Source organism: Mytilus edulis, chromosome 4 (assembly GCF_963676685.1).
Source record: "Mytilus edulis chromosome 4, xbMytEdul2.2, whole genome shotgun sequence".
Classification (NCBI taxonomy): Eukaryota; Metazoa; Mollusca; class Bivalvia; order Mytilida; family Mytilidae; genus Mytilus; species Mytilus edulis.
In genome coordinates, this window is record NC_092347.1 from 34,402,054 (window position 1) to 34,429,305 (window position 27,252).

General features: G+C 31.5%; 1 protein-coding gene across 1 annotated transcript; it reads right to left on the reverse strand.

Annotated features, from left to right (window-relative positions):
• Positions 1–152: 152 nt before the first annotated feature.
• On the reverse strand, positions 153–27,123 carry LOC139519539 (uncharacterized). Its single transcript, XM_071311702.1, has 19 exons — positions 26,998–27,123; positions 24,114–24,143; positions 21,871–21,995; positions 20,967–21,072; positions 20,048–20,100; positions 18,988–19,536; positions 15,224–15,337; positions 14,018–14,377; positions 13,454–13,555; positions 11,717–11,772; positions 10,913–10,928; positions 9,049–10,534; positions 6,994–7,073; positions 6,215–6,305; positions 5,325–5,447; positions 4,632–4,689; positions 3,149–3,366; positions 2,333–2,372; positions 153–1,029 (listed from the first exon to the last, which is right to left on the reverse strand). The coding sequence occupies exons 3-19, from the start codon at positions 21,982–21,984 to the stop codon at positions 681–683; spliced, it is 3,915 nt and encodes a 1,304-aa protein (XP_071167803.1). The 5' UTR covers positions 21,985–21,995; positions 24,114–24,143; positions 26,998–27,123; the 3' UTR covers positions 153–680.
• Between the last annotated feature and the right edge of the window lie 129 nt (positions 27,124–27,252).

Sequence of the window (27,252 nt, forward strand, 5' to 3'; positions counted from 1 at the left end):
AATCTTAGAAGACAATGGATTGGAGGAGAATCTGTAAATATCAATTTTAAAAGTCTTTAATTTTACCAGTCCATGATTGAACCCCTTCTACCATACTTCAGGATTCTTATATCAACATGACATGTTTCAGAGTTGTAACAACAGTCAAAATATAACTTTATAACATTTTATTTAACATCTTTCAATATACAAAATAATGCAGAAAATGAAGGAACTTTTAAACAAAAAAACAGTATTTATTATTAACACTGTTATATTGAAAATAACAAATTACAAATAAGTTGCATATCGTTGAAAAATGTTCATACAGTAATGAAATGACAAATTTCTCCAACTACAAAGCAGTCTGGATTAAAGATGCTAGGTCAAATGAAAATGTGTATTTTTAAAACAAAGGTATATTTTATTATTTGAGTTGTATTGCATATATAAGGAGTTTACTGGAAAAATGTGAAAGTCTGCTGATGCTTAACACTTCAAACAATACACTGTCATTTAACAGATCCACTTCCAATGTACAAATTATTGTAAATACCCAGTACCCATATCAAAGTAGAAAGTAATAATTCAAAAATTCATTGCACTTGATCTTTTTTTCTGTTCTAAAACCACTTGCACCATCGCTGAAAAACATCAAGCCTACAAAAAATTCATGACAAAAACTTGTTATATACAATATATCATTCTGTACATCTTTGTCTCTTTGCTGCTGGCTTCTTCTTAGATTTTCGTTTTCCCCTTTTTCTTTTTGTTCCTTTCTGTTTTCTCTTTCCTTTTCCCTTAAGCTGTTGTTTTTCAAATCTTTTCTTAGCTTTGTCAAACTGAGTTTTAAACCCCTCATTATCAGACTGTTTCCAGATTGGTACAAATGATCGAATTGGAGAATTCTGAAGCTCTTCTAAAGTCCAACCCCCTGGTAACTGATTCTCTTTATTTGTAACCTTGTGGTTAGGTGGAGTTTTAGCTGGGGACCAGTCATATTCATCACTGTATGAAGATTCTTCAGAACTACTTGTTGATTGATTGGCCCTGAAATAGAATGGTATGCAGGCATTATAACAATGTACTTTTTCAAGATAAAAAAAACCCAAATAATGGCTTTTATGCATGGTTATTTTACCTAAATTCTTCATGATACTATAAATAATTTAAGCATTACATGATTGTCCAATCATTCTTCATGAAACTATAAATGTTTAAAGCATAATATGATCGTCCAATCATTAAGATAGTCTCATAAGTTGGGATTTGAGTACTCAGAGAAGAAGTTGTATATTAACCGATTTAAAGACATTTTTTTTTTGCACCTCCATAATTTGTCCATTAAGCAAAATTTGTGGTTTTGTTGAATTCTATTTATAGACATTTCACAAGGTTTGAATATATTTGCCCATTGCAGTAGGCAACTACTGATCTCCAGAAGTCTTTTTTTGGCATACTTGATCATTGCCTAATATCTTTTTAACAGATTATCAGAAATCAGATTTCATTCCATTTAAATATTTGTGCATCAGTGTAAATACCCTAATATCAAAATATAAGAAGCTAATAATGTACAGTCGACTCTCGTTATCTCGAAGTCAGCCGGACTAGAGAAAAATTTCGAGATACACATAGTTCAACTCAAACGAAAACCGGAAGTTTGACAGAACATTTTTCAATTAAATTAAAACATTCTTTTTCTTATAAAAGATAATCTTAGGTAAACACTCGTGGAAATAGCATGTCATAAATCAATACAGTGGTCAGTGACTGGAAATTTAATTACACGTGTATTGTCAGATTAACTCTTCAATCCATTTAAATGCTGGAGGTCATGTTTTGACATATGTGTACTAGTTCGAGATAAATAATGAATTTTTAATGCTTTTGTTAACCTTGGGATCGTAAATTTAGTTTGACTCAACCGCAATTTCGACTCATCAGGAGTCGAATTACATACATTTATATGGAACAAATTTCAGGACCACATGAAAACTTCGACTCATCTGAAATTTCGAGTCAACCGAGTTCGAAACAATGAGAGTTAACTGTACTTCTAGAAATTCTTGCCCTTAAATTTTAAATGACTCTCCCAACAAGCAAAAGACTTGGGTTTCATTCAAACTATGCAATAAATTTGACTCTAAGCAGCCAAAGAAAATTTGTGTATTCTAACCCAGGACTAATTTAAAGTTTGCTTATCATAACCCATACTATTACCATGTGAGTATGCTTATTTTACAGGTGCAATGAATGTCTTGTCAGATTTTTTTTCTTTTTTAAGCTTTTATATTCTTATCTTTTAAAGTTCAGCTAATTAGCTATTTTACATTTCAATACAACTACTTACTTTATAACATCTCTGAGAGTAACTTTCTCTTCATCACTGCCTGTAATGATAGGGATAAAATTGTCAAAGTAAAAACAAAGAAAAGTCATTTCTCAAAAGTACTCATCAAATCACTCAATATATTATTAAATGAAGAAAAAAGCTACTACAAGTTAATACATACTAATGTATAATAAAAAAAAATGTCCATAAGAAATACAACACACTGCAAAAAAAAAAGTAATTATTTTCAGAGCAAGTTATGTAAATCAACAGACATACAACTGTAATCTTTTTCTTTCCATAAAACTCTTCCCCGTCTATTTTTTCTTATCATTTTGGTGAATTTGGTCAGGTGGTTTCATAGATGGGGAACATTGACAACAGATTGAGTGTCAAAACCATCATTTATTAATGGGAAACTCTTATTTCTAGAAGTACTCAACCGATTGCTTTTGAAAATTAGTAGCTGACCATTTGCAAACTTTCGCTATATAAGGGTTCTTCCATGAAAACATATATTTTGGATGGATGTCAAATACTTATTTGTACAGTAAAGAAGTTAGTGAAATTATAAATTGCGTCTATAAGTGTTTTTCACCATTTCAAAAGTGCCTTCAAAACAGGTTTACCATGTATGTTCAGTGGCGGATCCAGGGGTTGGAACCCCCCATTTTTTTGGGCGATCAATGCATTTGAATGGAGACATGTAGTTGGAACCCACCACCCATTTTATTAAATGGCTGGAATCGCCCCTGATGTTATTTTTCTGAAAAATCTCTGATAACTGACAATTAATTGTGAACCACCACCGTTTAAAATTTGAATATTTTGAACCTGATGAGTACCCTTCATTTGGCTCCGTTGTCCGTGCTGATCTGGTCGCACGTTTGCGAGGTGAGATCTCCCCAGGTTCTAATATAGAATCCATTCCTCTTGTTTCAATCTCATGCTGCATCTGTGTAGCTTCATCCAAACATTTCTCCACATGCTGTTCCAACATTTTCTTATTTCTAAATGACTTGTCACAAATATAGCATTCCATACTAAAAGACCTATAAATGATAAGCTAGCATTTTAATTTTCAAGTTTTCCCAATTTTTTTTTTAAGATGCATCTAAAACTCACAAAGCTGTATCAAGAGAGACTCAATAAGATCAATACAGTCGAACCTCGTTGTGTCGAACTCGGTTGTGTCGAAAACTCAGATGAGTAGAAGTAATTTCTCGGTAAAATTCCTGTTTGCTCAATGCATAATTATCTCTGATGAGTCGAACTCGGTTGATTCGAATACTCGGTTAAGTCGAGTAAATTTTATAGTCCCGTCAAAGTAAAATTAATGTAAATTGACCCCAATGTCTCGAACTTCGAAAGTAAGAATTGTCAAAAGATGCAGACCTAATGATAAAAATTTAAGTCGGATGTATTTCTCATGTCAACTAATCATTTTCAAAAGAGATTAAAGCTGAGTAAACATACTTGTTTGTATAACAGTTAAAATGACATGTTTATGGTGACCGCTAATTAACACCTTTATTGATCGTTCAAGCTGAATGTTAGTGTGTTGAACATTTTGCACCCGAGATAAAAACAAAACGAATTTAAATGACACAAGCCAAGATTAAATGAATTGTGAGATTTAAAACTCATTAATTACTATAGATAAAAGGATTAGGACAATTATAATAAATTCATGATAATTTAATGTAAAGCAGACGGCCTCATCAGAGACCGTTCAGAACTTGTTTCGTGCCGCGAATGATTTCATAATTTATAGCGACTGACCTTTGTAAATATTTGTGTAGACTATTGATTTTATGTGTGCATGATTTGTATCTGTACTTGGGTTTTTAATTATTACGAAGGACCAAAAATGGAGATTGAATACACAATTATAAAGTGTCATATAGAAAAAAAAAGGCACAGTGTTCATTGTATCTAGTTTACACAAATCTCATACCGTATTTCATGCATTCAAAATTTATGACGACACACTCGACCTCGGATGAGTCGAATACTTTGGTCCGATCCCTTCGACTTTAACACAACGAGGTTCGACTGTATATAATTTGCCTCCTTTCAGTAACTAGCAACATCTGAAGTGGTTATTTTCTTCTTTTTCAACAAGTCTTAACTTAAGACGAAGAATACTGTTTACATTAATTAAAAGTGTGTAAATTTCAACTAAAAGTTTTACTGGAGAGCAACACTCTGAACATAGATTATGAATTTTAACCAATATTACTAAAATATTAGACTTTGCTGACTCTGTTAAAAAACATGTTAATCTTTTAACAGAACTGAACATTAAAATACTTACTTTCTTGGACTTTCTTCTTCACTTTCTACATCTTCAACAATGAAATCTGCATCTTGATCTGAAATATGAAAACTTGTAAACAAATTGTCTTAAATATCGTCTCTGAGCTCCAACATAACATACTGATTTTCTGAACTTTTCACCAGATTTAATAACAAACAGCTAAATGAAAACTTTTATGAATGAAGTTAGACTAAAATACAAATAGGAATAAGAATATGTAGCCTTTTAACTCTTATCACATTCAAATATGCTCCTCTAAGCAAGGACATGAATACTCCTTAAAAAATGTCTGTACAATTTCAATGTCCATGAACATTTTCTATAGTTTAAGGGTCTTTGTTCAGGCAAAAGTGATAATCAAACCAGATCTGAAGTCATCAATATACACTATGACATCCAAATATGATCACTATCACCAAGTACAAAGTCAGAATAACTGTACAGAATGACGGAAAAATACAAGAACAGGCATAGGTAAAACTGTTTGCCTTAGAACGCAACTGACAGGCATACAAATTTATCATCATTTTAAAATTTTTATCGAGTCTTGTTTTAAGAATTAATTGAGCAATTTATTTTTCCAGTATGATACTGTAAGATGACAAGAATCTAATATAAAACATTTTGTACAATGTTAAAACTATTTCTCTCTTTTTATGATTGAAGTCATTGCAAGACTGTAAAGTATACCTTGTTTCTTGCTTGCTCTTCCTTGCCCATGTCTTTGGACACCTGATGTAGATTGCTCTAAGTTTCTACCAGCTTGTATCTCTTGTATTTGAACACTATCTGTGGATTCTCTCGAGTTGTCATCTAAAAGCATGACGTTGAGACACAATAAAAGATCAATGAAATATGAGGCAAGCACACATGATGGGTTGACATTCTCAGTTTTAAAATTATACAAGTTTTTTAATATTATACAAGTTTTTTAATATTATACAAGTTTTTTAATATTATACAAGTTTTTTAATATTATACAAGTTTAACATCAGATCCAAGTTGACTTTCCATTACAGAAATAAATATAAAATATCAAGAAGGAGAATCTTTTACAAATATGAAGTTAAACCTGTCTTTTAAACATATTGCAAATGAATATTTAGGAATTGTAGATTAAACAGAAAGTATAAACAAAATTTCCAGCTAGTTTAAGAACAAAATATATTCATAACAAGAATGTTTCAATAGTTCACGGATTACCTTCCCACTCGCATTATCATTTTCTATGTTCAGTGGAAATTGGGGTGAAAACTCCAATTTGGCATTAAATTTAGAACAGATCATATCATAGAAAACATGTGTACTAAGTTTCAAGTTGATTGGACTTCAACTTCATCAAAAACTACCTTGACCAAAAACTAAACATGAAGAGGGACAGACAGACGGACGAACGAACTACTTATGCAATAACCAAAAATATAATGCCTATAAATGGGGCATAAAAATCCTGTTACAGGGATCATCAGACACAAAGGTAGGAATTTATATAGATTAGCCATGGGATATATTATCAATTAAATCTATTTAATACATTCAAACAATGTACTTTTTAAAAGAAGAACTGGCAGTTAACATACCATCCACAGGACCATTACAATCTGCAGCATGGTTTTCTATCTGATCCTGAGGAAATTGTTTGTTACACAGAGGACACGGTACTGTTATTATCTACAAAATGATTAATCTATTGAAGCAAACATGTTATATAACTTTTCTGTACAAAGTGCATTTGCAGGACACTGAGGATATAGTTTCAACTGTGAGTTTAATGTTGAGAACCCTTATCAAAAACATAGTACAAATAAATAAGGTAAAATCTCCTCTTTCATTTTAATACCTAAAATGCATATTTTCTTAAATCTTTTAAAATGTTTAAAACGACTGTTAACCTGTTCATCTGACAAAAATATATCACTTTTCATATTACATTATTACAATAAAATAACAGATAAATATTTATGTAATTTCAACAGTTTGATGTAACTTAATTAAGATTGAAATTAATTTCTACTAGGCGTCTGCCTGCAGACCGTTCTTTGTATTCCCCTGCTTCATGGGATATAACCATTCATCACAACAAAGCCGATACGATTAGACATGTTTTACAGTTAAAAATGTTGTCTTGGTTATGTGACTTTATCTAATGTTTATATTCAAAGTATTGATTTTGGTGATATTTATAAAATTCTGACAATTTTTTGTCAACATGATATATATCCTAATGTGCAATTAAAATCAGCACATGGCACTGTCGTGTGGGTATTAAATTTGAACTTTTTAATTGATGTTATGAGGCTGAGGTTATGTGTATAGAGTTGGGTAGTCTATGGGTATAAGATATTGTAGAAGAACTTACTTTTGGTTGTTTATTTGGTTCAGTCTCTTCATTAGTTAATTGTCTCTTTCTTCCTTGCTTCTTGCTGTAAGTTCTGATACCTAAAACAATCATCAAAATGTACACTATTCATTTTTAAAAAACTTTAGCTCTCTTCTTACAAACATACCATTCTAATATTTGTCCAGTCACCTTTGTCTGGATTATACTTTTAGGTAAAACAATAATGTGTCCCAAGTACACGGATGCCCAATCTGCACTATCATTTTCTATGTTCAGTGGACTATGAAAATGGGGTAAAAACTCTTACCGTAGATACTCGCCTATTAGTCGATCCGACTATAAGTCGGATGCCCTTTTCAGCTCCAAATTCTGAGGATTTAGTCTTGACCCTCGTATAAGTCGGACAAAATTTGGACATTTTTTTTGCAGCTGACAGTTACTGAACGCCGGTAAAACCAATGCAAATCCAGGAATTATATTCATTTTCTGCATGAATGTTTGTTTGGTTTGAATTTAGTTGATGTTGATTATGATAATTTATATAGCTGCTAATAATAAAGATGTATTTATTCCTGTTGTTTTGTTCACTGTTTGATTACAGATTAGCCATGTGTTGTTTACGTAATGCATCAATGATTTTGTAGGGTATGACTAACAACCTATTGTTTTAGAAAAGCAAACATAAACCAATATGAACCTGAAAAAATTTAAAGTCAATCAATATTTTTCACAGCATACATAACTCAGTGTTAAAAGAGCATGTACACTTCATAATTCTTATCATATTGTGATGATTAAAGGATTAAAAAAATTAATTGAAGCTAATCAACTATATATTGAAATAACTTCCATCTCATTAGTGTCATCTGTTCACCTATCACTGATATTTTTCACACCTTTAGTGAATACAACTCTTTGTCTCTTAATTAGGGGTTATCAATGGATTATATTGGCTTGCCAATCAATTTTGTAATCTTTTTGTTTACCAGAGACATTTTAATGAATAATATTTTGATCTTGGGAATGAATCTTAAAATTATTTTTGATTATTGTATGATTTATAAGTATTAAATTGATATCATGATATCACAATAATGACACAATAACTCCGCTGAATACATCCTTTTACATAGTTGGTACATTGTTATCTCGTTTTCATTTTTGGTTCTTGGCTCTTTCTTTTGGGTTTATGCACAAACCATTTGACCATGAAAATCAATACACAAACCGGAAACAGTCGAAAATTCAACACAAATTGACAGAAAAAAAGATAACAAAGAACAAATAAAACACAAAGACAGTATTGTGGTCATTTATTTTCAACACAAACTTTGTATTCAAGGATTTATGTAGGTTTGGCAATCACCAACGTAGTTTTGAACAGGAAATTCACTCCTGACCACTTTTCTCAAGCTTGGATTTTTCCTCTGGTCTCGGGATCTCGCTTATAAGTCGGTACCCCTCTCTGGATTCTGAATTTTACTCCCAAACTTTCGACTTATAAGCGAGTATCTCTGGTACTTTGGCATTAAAACTAGAAAGATCATATCATAGGGAACATGTTAACTAAGTTTCAAGTTGATCGGACTTCAACTTCATCAAAAACTAACTTGAACAAAAACTTTAACCTGAAACGGGACAAACAGACAAACAGACGAATGGAGGCACAGACCAGAAAACATAATAATGCCCATATTTATGGGCATAAAAATTGGAAATTTAATTTTACTTTTTTTATAAATTGAATCAGCTAAGATATTAAATACATTTTAAATTCTTAGTATCATGTATATCTGCATATAAATATTCCCCTTATATAATGCTAGGGAAGTGGTTTTTTTTCCTGAACTGCTATGCTATGCTGTATTACTAGGTTACATGTACTGTAAAAAATTTACCAATGAGACCTAAAAAAATACCTGTGTTTCTTCTAACCCTTCCTACCTTATAGATTTCTTTGCTTATTTTTTAACAAGCACACTTGAAGTCCAACGGCTTCTTATTTTTAAACCAGACAAAAATGTTAGCAGAAACACAAGTATTGTTTTTCAGGACTAATAAAAGCTAAGTTACCTCCTGTCTTCATATTGATCTGTTGTATATCATCCACTGTAACATCACTGGTCGGTTGGAATCTGTGTGTTTCTGTATCTAAGTCTTCGTCATCACCAAAAGATTTATTCCTGATATGTGAACCTTGAGGATCATCGTCATTCTTAATTTTACTACTTGAACTTTTATTGCCTGACCCTAGCTTGAACAAGTCACTCATATGTCCAAACATTCTTGACTTGAGGGTTGACTGCTGCCCTACAGGCTCTACATTCTTCACAGTGCTCTGCGATGGATGGATTACTATTATTTTTGCGGTCTTTGTCTTGCCAATCTGTTTTTGACTTACTTGACTAGTACTATCCTCCTTTTGTTTTGGTAAGATTGGTCTGAAATTTGATTGTGTAGAAGTGCTTTCAACATTGCGAGAAATATTTTGTGAGAGTGTTGCCCTTTCAAGGTTTGATCCGTTTCTTGAATTCTGTGATAGATACTGAACACTGTCATCATCAACTGTATCCAAATTAAAACTGGACTTACTGACTGGTACCCTAGCTCGTTTTTCTATCATAGAACATAACTGTGTTGAGTACAATTGTCCGTCTGCATCTAATAGCACATCTGATTTTTGACTGAGGCCACCAAGGGATAATTCAGGAGATCTACTTAAGGCTTGGTCAGGATTTAACAAATTGTTCATGTCGTCCGACTTGAAACTTTCCACACTACCTGTGCTTAAGTCACTAGCATGCCTCTTAAGTGATCCTCGTGTAGCTTTCTTTACATTTGTTGTCGGGTCACTGATATTTGACTTATTCCTTGAACTTTTAGTTTCCAGCTTTTCTGGCACTTCACTATTTCCTTCATTATTCTGCTTTTTTAATTTCATGTTTCTTTTACCTTTTCCAACAAATTTATCATCAAAGTCATTACTGCTTTCATCTTCGATCAAAGGACAATATTTTGTTTCAGTTTCGTTATATAACTTCCGTTTCTTTCCCTTTTCAGCACCAACTTTGAAAGTTTCATCGACTGGGTAAGGCTCAAAATCGTATGCTGATTTCCCTTTAGTAAAAGTTCCTGTATTTCTAGTTCTACGACTTCTTAATCCAGGTTTAGATACGAATGTGTCTACGAACTGATTTATCTCTTCATCAGCATTATTTTGAACTTTTGGCTCCTTTCTAATTTTCATAGAGAAATTTTTGGAAGCTGGCCTTTGAGGGTTGGTGTTTTCTTTCATGTCTACAACAATTGGTACGACAGATGTTGAAGCCTCTTGGTCATCTAGGAAATCATAATTTAGCCCTCGTTTTCTGGCATCTATAGTATGGTCTAGATGAAATCCAACTCTGACAGGTTCTTTTGACCATTTTATACTACTTTTTGATAACTTTTGTAATCGAGCAAGTTTATTATGGTAAAGTGTAAATAACTGCAGAATTGCTTTTGTAAAGTCTTTTGGATTACTACCTAAAGGTGCAAATAAAGTTGGTGTTGAGTTTTCCTGAAAAACAGTGTAAAAAAATAAGAACTCATTTAAGCACTAGGCCAGCATTACTATTTAACAGGTTTGTTTTGTTTTTTATATGGCTTTGCGAACATTTAGATTTTCAAATGATGTTTTTATACAAAAATATACTGTAAATGTTGATGTTCATAAAGAGTTTAAATATTTCAACTTATATCACTTTTAAATGCATTGTACAAAATTAATTGATGCAAAACACAACTATATCTCTTATGGTTCTATATACTGCATGTCTAAATATTATATATGGTATTTCAAACTGGATTTTTTCTGAAGGTCATCAAAATTCCAGCTGTCAGTATTAATGCATACATATTTTCACTACAAATAAACTTAATTTCACAACTAACTTACTTTTTTCTTGACATTTCTGTTTTTGACCATTTATGAAAAAGAAATGATACACAGTTGAAATAAACATTTTAATTAAATAAACAGCAACAATATACTAGATTAATAAAATTATTAACACAGTGATTTTTTTCTTGAAAATAATTTACATTCAGTATTTAAAGTGGAAAAGGGTTCTTTGCCCAGTTTTGGTGGGGTTCGTGTTGCTTAGTCTTTAGTTTTCTTTGTTGTGTCTTCTGTACTATTATTTGTTTGTTTGTCTTTTTATTTTCAGCCATGGCAGTGTCAGTTTATTTTCTATCTTTGAGTTTGACTCTCCCTCTGGTATCTTTCGTCCCTCTTTTGTATTCATGCAAGAAAACATGTGACCAGATGTAGACGACTAAGATAAATAGTTTTTTGTCCCCTTATACAAATATTTTTAGTTTGATATCTTCAAAACATGGTAGCAAATATTGTATCCCCTGGGTCCCACCTTTGCTCTTTATGTAGTTGTCCTGAACATAAGCAATAATACGCTTAGAACCTTTACTTGATGATCATTTACCTATATTTAATCATACAGGAATTTCTTCATATCAAATCCTGTCAAGAGTTTAATTCTATGCTGAAAATTGCTTTTCCTTGTCCATTAAAAAAATTGTCATACAGATCAAATTTGTAATAGCAAATAAAAATCTGCCGTATATTTTTCTTCCAATTTTTGTATCACACTCTATGATTATGTTCAACCCATTCACAAGTTATTAATTCTAATTGATAAGAAACTATTGGGATTTGCATTGATTATAATTAAATAAATTATACCTGTAATGTCTTTTGAGAGAAGGAAACTCATAAAACTCTTCTGTAAAAGGTTCATCCTATAAGGTAGAAACATTTATCATAAATGTAACTGATATCATATTACTGACTGTAAATTTTAATTTTATTCATATAATAGCTATAAAACTTAAGATTAAATCAAAAGAAAAGTTTTCTTATGGCTCCAGATATGACAAATACAAATAACTCAGAAAAATTTTGGTCCTACAAACTATCCAACAAGAAATGTAGGTGTAATAATGCTTCCAATGCATATTTTCGTATGTAATTTAAAAGAATGAGCATAAATCCTGTAAAAAGTTTATAGGCATTGATTATTACTCTCATGTTGAAACAAATTGAAACAGCTTTTAGGGTTCATTCCCTCTATTCCCACTTTTTATAAATCTTGTAAGAAAAGGTAAAATTTCATGTGGGAATAGGAGGAAAACTTGTGTAAACAAAGGATTATACTGTACAAACATTTTTTAATCAACTGTTAATTGACCAGTGTTTTCTTTTTATTAGAACAGGTAATATTTTTGCATCTGTATGAATTCTGTTGGTTATTTTAAACAAAATAAATAATGAAAAAATTAAAACAAATATAAGTAAATTATTTTTATTACTTTTATAACACAAATTCAACTGTAGATTCAAGCAAGCATAATATAACACAAATTATACAACAGCACTAAATCAAACCACACATTGTAGCACAAACATCAGACAATTACTGTATACAAGTCTATTTTCTACAAATTACATTTAATGTTTAATATAACTCACTTAAAATAGTTTACCAGTTGACCAAATATATTTTTTTTAAGGGAGATAAATTGGTGATAAATAATGTAAAATTGGTGTGAATAATTCAAATGGATTTAATAACAAATTTGTCTTGATGCATGATTTTTTTTATAAGTTGTGCTTTGAAGTAGCCATCAGTAACTGAGAGTACACTCAGATCAGTACTAATTGTCCTTTAGTTGTTGGGATATACAAGTACCTAGCCACGTCCACTTTGTTATTTTGTTATATGCATTTCTATTTGTATCCATCTGATGAGTCAAGTCTTTATCAATTGATTTTATAGTTCATTTATGTTGTTCCGTTACACCACTGTCCAAGGTTATGGGGAGGGTTGTGATCCCTCAAACATGTTTTACCCCGTCACATTCTGTATGTCCCAAGTCAGGAGCCTGTAAATCAGTGGTTGTTGTTTGTTGATGTGTTACATATTTGTTTTTCGTTCATTTTTTACATAAACTAAGCCTTTAGTTCTTCTTTGAATTATTTTACATTTGTCATTTTGGGGCATTTATAGCTGACTATGCAGTATGGGCTTTGTTAACTGTTGACGGCCGCACAGTGACCTATAGTTGTTAATTTCTGTGTCGTTGGTCTCTAGTGGAGAGTTGTCTCATTGGCAATCATACCACATCTTCGTATTTATATTGTTAAGTAGCATTTGCTATATCATAATTTACTACAAAATCAAGACAGATAAGATCTCCTTCTGTATTGCATTAAATATCTCTCACTTAATATTATGGAACAAATATATAACTTTTTATCATTCAAAATTGCAAAAAAAAAGACTGACAAATGGATGGCTGGATGAACAAACGGATACACAGACCGAAAAAACATAAGTGTGGTGCAAGCTTTTAAATAATACACTGAAATCAACTATTCAAATCCCATACTAATTGTCACTTTATGCTAATATTTACATACCTGGACTATTTCATCAGCTACCAGATCATCATTAACAGTATTGCTTGTATTTGCTCTAGGTGATATGTTCTGTTTGTCCTCTACACTTGCAATATTCTCGTTCTGAAAAGACAACTCATATTTAATAATAAAAACATACACAAGGAGAAGACTATAGTGATATTCAGAATCAAATTCAGCAATAACATACACTTTAAAACTGACATGTATCAAGTGATACAAATACTTTTATCCCTTTAATTTATTTCTTTGTTTTTAGTGTCAGATTAAAATTATATCACATTTTTTTTTTACATTTTGACCTATCATGTCTGTTTGTTTTGTTCACACATTGTTGTCAATAAAATGGAATGTATGCAACTGTGATAGAATTGAGAGGTTCAGCTAGCTATAAAACCAGGCTGAATCTACCATTTTGTACAAATCAGGAATATGACAGTGGTTTTCCATTCATATGATGTGTTTGAGCTTACAAGTTTGCCATTTGATACAGGACTTTCCGTTTTGTATTTTGTATTTTTATTATTTTACTTTTTTTAACAAGGTGAGCTTTATATTGAATACCTTTATGGTTAAAAAATCTTGTGTTTCTTCATCAGAATCATTCCACGCAAATGCTTTCTTTGCAGATTTGACCACTCTTTTGATTGGTGACTCTTCCACTTTCACAACTCTTTTGACTGGAGAATCCTCATCTTCACTCATCAACTCCTTAAGCTGTGCTTGGGTAAAATTCCTTCTAGCATCTACTTCTTCCTTTGGCTGTGCTAGTGTAAAATTCTTATTGGCTTCAACTACATCCTTTAGAGATAGAGCTTCAGTGTCACTTATATCATCTCTAATGGCTGTTGCAGTCTTTTTAAAAACTCTGGTTTTCTTTCTTTCTTGCGAGGATTCGTCTTCACTGATCACAGCTTGGACATCCTAATAATTGAAGTGTTAAATTTATATAGTTGAGTCTTGAGACTATCATCACAATTGTAAACAAACTAATTTTTAAAAGCAATTTATTTTCGCCGCTTTTACTGTAAGAAAAATAACGCAAATATAAATATTTGAGAAAAGGTAACACTTGGATCTTTCCCTATTTAAGTACATTAATTAATTTAAAAATCGCGAAATTAAATTGCCACTAAGTGGGCTTAAAGGGCGAAACGTAAAATAAATTATCTGCCAAAATAAGTTGGTTTAAAGAATCACAATCATTCCACATAATCTCAAATGTCTTTGGTTAAGAAAAAAATATCAAGTCTCCCCATTTGCCTTGTTTTATTGTGTAATGCGTATTATCAAATAATGATTTCAGATATTTAAATGATTTTGCAAAGGTTTTGACAATACCTAGAGGCTAGATTCCCTGTAAAATTATTTGTGTGGTATACTTTTTTTTAATCTTTAAATTGATTATTTATTACTGTAGATACATTTATTTTCATGGGTACCAATTTTGGAGGATTGTGGAATACATGCATTTTCGTGGATATTTGATTTCATGGTTTTGCCGAAGTCTGAATAAAACCTTAGAGAAAATTTGTAATTCGTTGAACATTTAATGTCTTGGTTTACTTGTACCTACGAGATCCACTGAAATTGGTATTGAATGAATAATAATGAGTCTACAGTATTGAAAATTGCAAACTGAGTGCAAATTAGCTGAGAATGTTCAGTGTTAATGTTAATCATTTATGTTGAGTGCAAGATTAAGAAACAACAAGAATAATGTTTGTCTATTCCCTGAATTGAATTTATAAACCCTTAATTCAAACAAACCTGATTGTCAATTATATCCTGCTTCTCATCAGTAATAACAACATGGGAGAAATTATCAATTCTTGGCTGGTTTTTGTCAATCTTTCTGGACATATGTTGCTTCTTAAGCTGTTTCTGAAAGGCAGTGATCAAGGTTTTTTATTAATAAATTCAATTGCATCAATTTTACAAAGCATGTGTTTGACCTCGTAATTTCATTTTTTGAATTTTTACTATTGATGATATACATATATCAATTATAGCCTTAATCTAACAAATACATGTAGTATACTAAAATTTAAGATTTCTACCAAAGAATTGATTTAAAATCAAGCCTATTAAAGCTTGCCTCACAACAAAATAAAAGAAGGATGTGTCCAAATTTCAGACTTGATCTGTGTTTGGTGGTACATTGTATATAAATTTCGTAACATTTGATTGAGGCAAATTAATAAAGTGTGGAAACAGCAAATTCAGTAATATTTTCATTTATAAACAGGCACAATTCAAGAACAGTGAAAACGACACCAAACAAATACAAACTAGATCTGTTTTTGGTGGTAATAATAATTTTGCATAAGTTTCATAACATATGGTTGAGACAAACTAAAAGCAGAAACCAATTTCTGTACAGACTGGGGAACTGTCAATTCAGAAATTATTGTGAGGTTTTGAGTATTGTGAATAACGTGACTGGGTGAATATCACAATACATGTAATAAGAACTCAGGCCAAAATAAAAAGATTGTATGTTTGCCCAAACGCGACCGACCCAAAATAAACCCGCCGACTCAAATTCTTTTTTTTGGCGTTTTTTTGAAGAATTTTTTTTTTTCGGATTTTTTTTGGGTCCGCTCCGTCATCGTACAAAACTTAATGTTTGTCGTCTTTGCGTTTGAAAGTAACTGTGAATAAGATTAAAAGAAAGCGTATAAAAGACGCAGTTAATCGATATTCGATGTTCTCTGTTTTTATCTTCTGATTTAACGAACGTAAAGAAGTAAAACATGTGAAGTGGCACAGTTTTTTTTACGCTGTAGTTGTCTGTACTACCAAACCCTTACCTATATGCTCAATGTTGATTTCATCGTGTTATCGAATATCTGATAAGAATATTTAGGTAGATTTGTTCAAAACCATGTGCAATCGAATATTTTCAATGTTATTCTGACAGGAAATGGATCCGGAAGTTGCGAATTTACAATCTTGCAAGAAGATTTTGTTTTTACTGAATAAAAAGGAATTATTTCTTGATAAATTGTTGTCTTTAATTATAATCTTTCTTTATCATGTAAATTAGATGCCCTTTTATTCAAATAGTTCAAATTTACAAGTCTCATTAGACAAGATCAGTACGTTGCTGTTTGGGAGAATTTGATAAAACTATAATTGTTCACAGAATCAGAAATATAATCTTAACTGAATGTTACTCCCTCTGAATAATTTATTGCAATATAAATCCCTTTTGACAAGAGAAATCTGACTTTTGACAGAAATATTTTGTTCACATGTACAAAAGTAAAAACATGTTATGGACGCCATATTGGATTTTTATACAAATTTGTGAGGAAGCCTCTAGAACCATGACCTAAAAATAAATAGTCTTTAGAAAACGTTAACTTTATGCAATTATATTTTATCAATAATGATTATTTTCAAAAATTTAAACTTGATTATTTAAAGAAATAAAATTATAACAAATACGTTTTTAGTTTGGAGATTCTACAGAACATGCTTTGATCTATTTATAGCCAAATTAGTTTACCTGTGTGATAATGTAAATACAAATTTGTTTTCAAAACATAAAAAAAGACACAAACTAAGGATGGTAGATAATAATTCATATAAATATTTTAGGACATTTAATCTATTTTAATAGAAATAGGATTTAAAAACTGCAAACAAATTTAATCATTACATAATCAGCTGATATTTTTTTTTACACAAACATCGTGTTGATGGAACTGTTGAAAATCACTTCATAAATCCACCAGCCCTTTCACACAGCTAGCAATTGTCAGTGTTATAAACATCTCAGGATACAAATCATATAGAAGACTAATTTATTTATAGAGGTTTTAAATTCATGGCTTTTGGTTTTCTCTACAAAGGTTTGACGGAAAAAAAAGATATATTGTTTTAAGATCTTTTAATATTTTCATGCAAATTCTGATAAAAAAAAAAAAAGAATTTGCCTACCTACCTACCCACACCCAGTCATCATGGGTCGGGTTTGGGCAAACTGAAATATTTTTAATTGTGGCCTCACTGATTGCAGATTTCACTGAAATAGCTAAACTATAACTCACATTTTAGTAACATTCTGCAACTAGAGGCTCTAAAGAGCCTGTGTCGCTCACCTTGGTATATGTGAATATTAAACAAAGGAAGCAGATGGATGCATGACAAAATTGTGTTTTGATGATGGTGATGTGTTTGTAAATCTTACTTTACTAAACAGTCTTAATGCTTAAAATTATCTCTATCTATAATGAATTGGCCCAGTAGTTTCAGTGGAAAATGTTAGTAAAAATTTACAAATTTTATGAAAATTGTTAAAAATTGACTATAAAGGAAAATAACTCCTTAGGGGGGTCAACTGATCATTTCGGTCATGTTGACTTATTTGTAAATCTTACTTTGCTGAACATTATTGCTGTTTACAGTTTATCTTTATCTATAATAATATTCAAGATAATAACCAAAAACAGCAAAATTTCCTTAAAATTACCTATTCACGGGCAGCAACCCAACAACGGGTTGTCAGATTCATCTGAAAATTGAAGGGCAGATAGATATTGATCTGCTAAACAATTTAACCCCATGTCAGATTTGCTCTAAATGCTTTGGTTTTTGAGTTATAAGCCAAAAACTGCATTTTACCCCTATGTTCTATTTTTAGCCCATGGCCATCTTGGTTGGTTGAACGGGTCACGCCACACATTTTTAAAACTAGATACCCCAAAGATGATTGTTGCCAAGTTTGGATTAATTTGTCCCAGTAGTTTCAGAGGAGAAGATTTTTGTAAAAGATAACTAAGATTTACGAAAGATTGTTAAAAATTGACTATAAAGGGCAATAACTCCTAAAGGGGTCAACTGACCATTTCGGTCATGTTGACTTATTTGTAAATCTTACTTTGCTGAACATTATTGCTGTTTACAGTTTATCTCTATCTATAATAATATTCAAAATAATAACCAAAAACAGCAAAATTTCTTTAAAATTACCAATTCAGGGGCAGCAACCCAACAACGGGTTGTCCGATTCATCTGAAAATTTCAGGGCAGATAGATCTTGACCTGATAAACAATTATACCCCATGTCAGATTTGCTCTAAATGCTTTGGTTTTTGAGTTATAAGCCAAAAACTGCATTTTACCCCTATGTTCTATTTTTAGCCGTGGTGGCCATCTTGGTTGGTTGACCAGGTCACGCCACACATTTTTTAAACTAGATACCCCAATGATGATTGTGGCCAAGTTTGGTTTAATTTGGCCCAGTAGTTTCAGAGGAGAAGATTTTTGTAAAAGCTAACGACGACGGACGCCGGACGACGACGCCGGACGCCAAGTGATGGGAAAAGCTCACTTGGCCCTTTGGGCCAGGTGAGCTAAAAATCATTATAATACACTCAATAATTCTGAATTTACAGTACATAAGGACAACAGCATAATTTTTTTTTTAAATTTCTAAAATTTAAAAAGCATGGATTGAATTAGATTTTGAATTAACAGAATATGGATTGACATTAAATCTAACCAAATATAAAATACTGCCATACCTGCTGTATTGGTTTAACACTTAAGGTATTTTTCTGTTTTTCAGTCTCTTTTGGTACCGGATTTTCCTCCATCATATCTACATCAATAGGAGAGGGTGGATGTATAGCTTCCTCAAATGCTGATGAATTTTGTTGGCTTAAGTGTAAAACCACCTGAGAGACTGGATCTAACTGACTGTTTACTGGTGATGCATGCTCTGAAATATCAAACCTTCCAGTAGCTGCATCTAAAGTTGGTTGAATATCAACTGTTGACTGGTCCATGTAAGAATCATAAGATTTTTTGTTGTTATTTGATTGATTTTCTTGTGTTCCTTGATTATATAAATCAGACTTGTTTTCTTGTGTTTCCTGACTGTATAAATTATCATGTTGGCTCTCTGGGATAACTGTATCTTGAGTGGCTTCTCTGTTTTGTTTTGGATGCATTGCTTGCATGAACGCATCAGTTGTTTGTTTTTCCTCTTCAGAATCTGAATGGTTCATTGATTCATCACCAAATGACTGACTGTGAATCTCAGCCTCTTCTTTAGACATCATTATAACTTGCTAGAAAGAAAATAAAATAAACAAGATAAAACCTTCGGTATGTTTCTTAAAAAATATATGATAACTGTGTTTTTATATATAAGTAAGACATTTCAATGGGATACTATGATACATTATGACTGTCCACAATAGCATCATCATTTTAGCAACTGTTTTTGTCCAGAAACATGAAAATCCTATTTTTTTAACACCTTTATCACAATGGGCCCTAACTCCTAAATAGATCTGGCAATAACCCCCAAAATCAATCCAAATCTCCCTATTGTGGTATGGATCCTTGTGGTACAATTTCAAAGAGATCCATACACTAATACTAATCCATAGTGATCATCTGGAAGCCAAACGTCTTTGGACAACAACAATGATGTGATAACATTATACAAATGCAAAAAAAATGTGGTTGTATAAAAGGTGATCACAATATTACATATGTCACAAACTGGCCAGATGTCCTTAAAAAAATGATAGACAATTCAATTTAATTTGCAGATCCGTAAAGACCAATACCTACAGCAAGAGCAACTTTTTCTTCCCTGGTCATATCAGCAATATCTATTCCAGACTCTGAAAGAAAAAAATATGAAAAAAACACATTCATTTTGTATTTCCATATATCTTTCATCTACATATGATAATAAAATATGATATGTAGATACATATGAAATAAATTCAAGGATTTTAAAGTATATCCGTAAGATGTATTTGACCAAGACATATATATTTGAAACAATGCAGAAATCATTTATTTGTTTCTTTTAGTTTGATGTTTAGATTTCAATAATACCACATGCTAAGTGGTTAAAAAAAAATCAATTCAAATCAAAAACATTTAAAAACACATCAAATGTAAATAGGCACGCTTAATAATTGCCGGGGCATTGGTGGCAGAGTGGTCTAAGTAGTAATCACTAGCCAGTCATCACTGAGGTTGTGAGTTTTGAACCCTGCTCAGACGTATGCACTAGACTAAAATCTTAATTGACTGGATTGTCAGTTTTCCTATCAAAGGTCTGTGGTTTTATCTGACTTCCTCCACCAATAAAAACTGACTGCCAAGAAATAGCCTGAAGTGGTGCTTAAAAGTAGTGTTAAAACCACATAAAATAAACAAGAATGTGTCCCCAGTACACAGATGCCCCATCTACACTATCATTTTCTATGTTCAGTGGACCCTGAAAATGGGGGGAAATTTCTAATTTGGCATTAAAATTAGAAAGATCATATCATAGAGAACATGTGTACTAAGTTTCAAGTTGATTGGACTTCAACTTCATCAAAAACTACCTTGACCAAAAACTTTAACCTTAAGCGGGAATTACAGACGAACGAACGAATGGATGCACAGACCAGCAAACATAATGCCCATAAATGGGGCATAATAAATATAATTGCCACAGAGGACTGAAATGGTTGTGGTTTACTCTGCTTACCTCTCAATGTTCTCTCTAGAATCTCATCTTCATTACTTATAACTTTTCTTGCTGTTTTCTTTACCTTTTTGTTTCTACTTGTTTGATTCTCCTCAATAAAACTGATCTGTAAAATGGAGAAAAAAAGAAACTAGTAAAACCGGGACATGTGATCATGTGTCTGTCTCAGGAACCATGTTTTTATATGATTTTAAATGTGCTGTAGTTATTTTCAATAATTTAGTGTTGAGGTTGAATTTATTCACAAGTTTTTGTTGAGACTTTGAAGGTTTACTCAATAATATAAAAATATTATTTAAAATAGTTTATTGACATGTGATGTTTTGCAGAGTAAACTATATCTTCTAAAGTAAAAGCAGATCCACTGTAAAGCAGGTTTTTTCACAGGGTGTAAAATTTCACAATTTTCATTGAATAAGTTGTTCAAAATATTTTGGCAGTTATTATATTGGCTGATTCAAACTTTTATACAAAGCCATTGCATGAGCACTTTTGTATAGGTGATTTTGTTCTATCAGCCAATATAAGCAAAAATTTAAACCTCACAAAATTGAGCTGCTATATTGTATCACACACTACTATAGAACTCACATAGGTAAATGCCAATTTTTTGTAATTAAGACGTTGACACTGGGGAATTTAATATCATGGTATCAAACGACCTTACATCTGAACTTACCTTATTGCCGCATTTTAACAAATTTCTTGTCTAGTCAAGTGAAAAGCTTTTTCAAATATCTCTGGACATTATCAAAAGTCCAAATCTTACATACATGTACTTTCTGTTAATGATTTTCACCTAATTCCAAATAGCTAATTTACATACTCACAAAAGTTTAGAATAATGAAACAACACCTACTGGTACAAGCACAAACAAAATCATGTTTAAACAATGGACAATACCTCATCACTATCTGATGACTGTTCATTTTCTTCTCTTGAACTTCCAGCCTGTGGTCCCATATTTCTTCCTTGTACTTCATCAATCTGACTTCGTCTACTTTTACTTGCACTCATATTCCGCCTGACTAAATAAAATATTATAATTTCCTGATTAACATATTATTACATTTAGAGACTCAATCTTTGACTTGCACTTCCGCTAATAAAAGAGTTTATTTTTTTCTTTCTTTTTGATAACCATGATTTAAATAAAAAAAAAATTGTGAACTGTACTACATTCCACACCTAAAACAATATTCTGACATTTTTCTTGTGTGTCTCAACAAAGTTTTAACATTTGCAAATGTTTAAATACTAGTCGGTACATATTTCTAATAGTCTGGGGCACCATGTTCGTGTCTAACAGTGCAAATTGCTATGCATGAAGTCAAACCCCTAATCTAAAATGTAATAACAACTTCTCTTCCTGCCACTATATTTTTTTTTGTATTTGCAATGCTTTTTATATATTTATATTCCAACATTTTGTTCAGGCTTTTCTTATTTTTAATACATAATTAAATGAGGATTGCTTTATAATCTGGATAATTTTAAACCTCAATATATATGAACAGGACGGATTTGAGTGGCAGTATGGCAAATTGAATGGATTATTTTTTACAAAAGCTGGGTATCGTTAAATAATACATGTAAGGACATGCAGCATTTTGTTTGTCATGATGATAAAAAGAGTAGACAAGTTCAACAACGTCATGAAACACTGTAAAGTGTAAAAACAGTTGGCAAACATACGCATTTACGTAAACAGTAACTAGAACTTGAACAAAGTGGCTGTATTGGAGAAGGTACATGTAGTAAAAGTTATATATAAAGATGCTTGTAAATATCATTCTTTTTGAATACCTTAAGAATGATGTGTATATTTTTGAGTGATGAATATATGCACAGCATTTGGAAAACCAATCAATTGGTCATAATTTATACCTAAATGGGATATAAATTTTCAGACAAAAAATATAATTTTTATTAATTTGCAAAATATTAAAAAATCATTAATGTATTTGTTTTGGTCACTTTTTTAGAAAATAAAAAGGATGCTAGATTGATCTCAGGGTCATACATGTAGCTGCACAGATTCATCTGAATTACATGACTTAACCGTAATACATGTTGTTAAGATTAACATTGGTGGGACCATTTTTGGACACAGTCTCAGATTCCAAAAGAAATAATGTTTTACATGTGGTTTTCCAAATGTGTTTGATATTGATTAGAGATGTTAGAAACTTTCAAATCAGAAAATAGTAATCTTAATGTCCAAGAGCTTCAGATTGTTATCGTGTTATCTAAATGCTCAATACCGATCTCCTGTAAAGGAGGTGAAAAATCGTGGTTGGCTACTAATTGTTAAAAATCTATCTTCTATATTAAAGGTGGTGAAAAAGTATAAATATTTGCATATTTGAGTCTCTAGGTCGCGAAATCTCTCGTAACTTGACGTCCTTTTGAAAATAAAAGTAAAAATGTCTGAATCGATGGGTCACTGTGAAAACTGTTTAAATATGGAAGAATAAAAAGTAGCAAGTAGGTGGATCAAACATAAATGAAGAGATAAATAAAAAAAATGAACAAATTGATATCTGATTTATATAATTCCAAGGCCCTTAGTTGGCACCAGAATGAAGTGACGAAGCAGCGCATCTATTTTGGATGGGCAAATCTCCACTTTTTGATATGGGACGAGCTCCGACGTAATAAATAAATAAATAATAATAATAAATAAGCTTTATTTAGAGTCGGCATGGTATATAAAACATAGACAAACATAAGCTCTAATGAGCTTTTAACCGACATATGAGACATTATATAACAGTACAACATTTATAACAACACAATACATAATATAGTACACATGCAATAAATATCACAGCACAAAAATGAAGCACTAAAAGCAGAATATAAGCATAAGCTAGGTGTTAAGGCTAAAAGCATATAAGTGTAAACTAGGCATAAAAGCTGGTAAAAATGCATAGCATAAAAATTGAAAAAATGGGATATGATCTAGATGGTAAATAGATTTGCATAATATATTAACTAAAAGTCTCCACAAACTGTGCACTTACAGTCATTTCCATTCCATGACTTTAAAATATTTTTGAACTGACTAAAATTAGCAATTTTTCTAAAATTATCAGGTAGATCATTCCATAAAACAGCAGCTGTGTATTTAAAAGAGTTCTTACCATAGGTTGTTGTTCGGACCCTAGGTATATCTACAATATTAGAATATCTAAAATTATATTTACAGTCTTTCAATACAACTAAATCATGTAAGCATGGTGGTGACAATTTATATAAAATTTTAAAACACTCAATAGCCATGTTACGCATACGTCTTATTTTCAGTGATGGAACCTTTGCTCGTAAAAGTAGTTCATCATATGAACTAACATAGTCTTCATATATAAATCGTAAAGCCCTTTCCTGAATTTTTTCCAATTTGGTGGTGTTATTTTTGTTGCAAAAATGCCATGCCAAAGGACAAAAATTAAAATTAGATAAAATAAATGTGTGGAAAATTGTCAGTTTATTCAATTTAGTAAGGTAGCAGCCAATGCGCTTCAAAACATTCAGTTGTTGGGATGCTTTACGACAAATATTTTTAATGTGGTGATTAAAATTAAGTTGATAGTCAATATCAATACCCAAAAGTTTGACAATCTCATCACAGGATATTTTTGCTGACTGTATATTAAATACAGGTTTTTTTGCAAATGTTTTATTTCCAACTGCAATGGCTTGGAATTTGTCAGGATTTGCCTGCATACAATTAAATCTGAACCAGTCAATTAAAACAGCACTTTCTCTTTCGAGTGTACATAATAAATTATCAAAATCATTGTCAGCATAAGACAGAGTATTGTCATCTGCATAATTATACAAGGTACCATGTTCAATAAAATAAAATATGTCGTTAATAAAAATATTAAATAATAGGGGCCCCAGGATTGAGCCTTGGGGTACCCCTTTCTGGATGTCAGCCCAACTGCTGAGTACTCCCTGAAGTTTGATTTGTTGCCTACGATCTGTAAGATAATTTTGAAGTAATTTCACTGATTTAGAAGAAAGACCGTAGGCAGATAATTTACTTAAAAGAATATCATGAGGTAAACAGTCAAAAGCTTTCGAAAGATCCATAAGAATAGCTGCCACATACATATTATTATCCAAAGCTGTTTTCCAATCTTCAAGGAGTCTCAGCAAAGTTGTCTGACATCCATGACCTTTTCTGAATGCACATAAAAAAGCATGAAATATATTCTCAAAAAATTCAGTTAACTGGTCAGACATAACCATTTCATAGACTTTTGAAATTGTTGGTAAAATGCTCACAGGTCTATAGTTCTTTTTATCAAGTGGATCATTCTTTTTATGTAATGGTACAACCTGAGCTTCTTTGAGTCTGTTGGGAAACTCACTGGATTCTATGGTGTTATTTATTAATGTTGTTATGTGTTTGTTGAGTACTGGTGCACCAGCTCGTAGTAGTTTAGATGATATTTGATCTACGCCAGTAGCTTTTTTTATATTGATCTTTTTCACAAGTTTGTTTACTGTGTCAACATGTATAGGTTTAAAATCAAAAGGTTTATCATGTTGTATGTGAGATTTAATTTTTAAAATACTAGGATGTGTTTTTTCTTCAAAAATAGTACCTTTGCCTATGTCATTGGCAACATTAACAAAAAAAGTATTAAAGTTGTCACAGACATCTTTAGTATCGTTTAAAATTTTATTATCATCCACAAGTACAATTTTTTGTTGGCTACAGGTAGATTTTTTAGATAAAAAAGGTTTGACTGTGCTATAAAAGTGTTTTGATTTTTGTCCTCCAGCACATCTTTCTTGAAAATAAATGTTCACTGATTTTCTTTTTAATTTTGTGACCATATTTCTTTGTCTTCTATATGCTTCCCAAGTTTTGCTTGTTTTGTATTTTTCAAATTTTGTTCTCAGCATTTGTTTGTGAAAAATAGCTTTTCTTAGTTCTCTATTCATATATGGTACTGAGTTTTTTCGAGGGTATCTGTATTTCATTGGTGCATGACAATTTATCACATCTGAGACTTTTGTTTCAAAATCATTATATACCAAATTTATATCATCTATACATTCATCTGAATCATGTAAAAAATTTATATTATCAAGATCATTAATATAATTATCAACATTAAAAGATTTAAAACTTCTGTATTGTGTCTTACTGTTTACACAATTAGGTGTATGACCTTTTATAAAAGTAGATATCATATGATGACAATCACTAACACCAGTGTTAAAATTCAGTGTTTTGAAACAAAGAGTTGTTCTGTTTGTAAGAATAACATCTACAAGTGATGGTTCATACCCTTTCATATAGCATGTAGGTTTTTTCACTATATTTGACAGATCAAAAATGTCACATATATCCTCTAATATTTGTGATTTGCTTTTAACCATAAAATCATAGTTAAGATCACCAATAACCATATAATTTTCTATAAATTTGGAACCTTTATCTAATAGTATATTTATGGAGTCATAAAAAATATTGTTCGCCATTGATGGTGGACGATAAATAGCATAAATTAACCATTTAGTTTTATCAAGAGTAATCTCATAAACAATGTTTTCAAGAGTCTTACATTCAATGTCAAGTCTTCGTCCCACGGCCCCAGCCCCAGCTTGTCTGGCAAAACAGTGGTTGGACGTCAGAGTAATCTCGGACTAATCAGAAAAGTGCTGCAGCATTAGCAGGTATTTCAAAATTTCTCTGTAGACTCTGACTGCTGTGGCCATTGACATTGTGGCCTAGCCAGTCAACAAAATTTTAGCTTAAAAAGTTTATGGTGTTTATCACCTTATCAGGCTTGTGTTTATATTTATATTTTGACAGGTTGGGTCCTTAGATGGAAAAGGTTAGTGTCTTTGCTCATGTGCTCAGATCATGGACTTTCTATACTAAGTACAAAAATGTACTTAGTGTCTTAGAATAGAAAGTCCCTGCTCAGATGCAGTCTTACTTTTCTTTTGCAGAACTTGTAAAAAAATGAGACAATTTGAATGTGACACCTATTTTCAACTTACCTCGTGGTTTAATTTCAACAAAAGATACCGAATTAAACGTATCGTATGAGTAAAAATTATAACTTTTCTGATTGCAGCTTGAACTTGTTACATATTTGAGAGTGGATGTGGTTGGAAAAAATGATTGGAAATGGCGCGACGATATGGACAGACTAAAGACCAAAGTCTTTTAGGTTAAGGAACGGTGTATAAATCCGGAAAAATAACGCAAAAATAAAGAACTTCGTTTTTAGTTTTCCACGTGCCGTTTTCTCA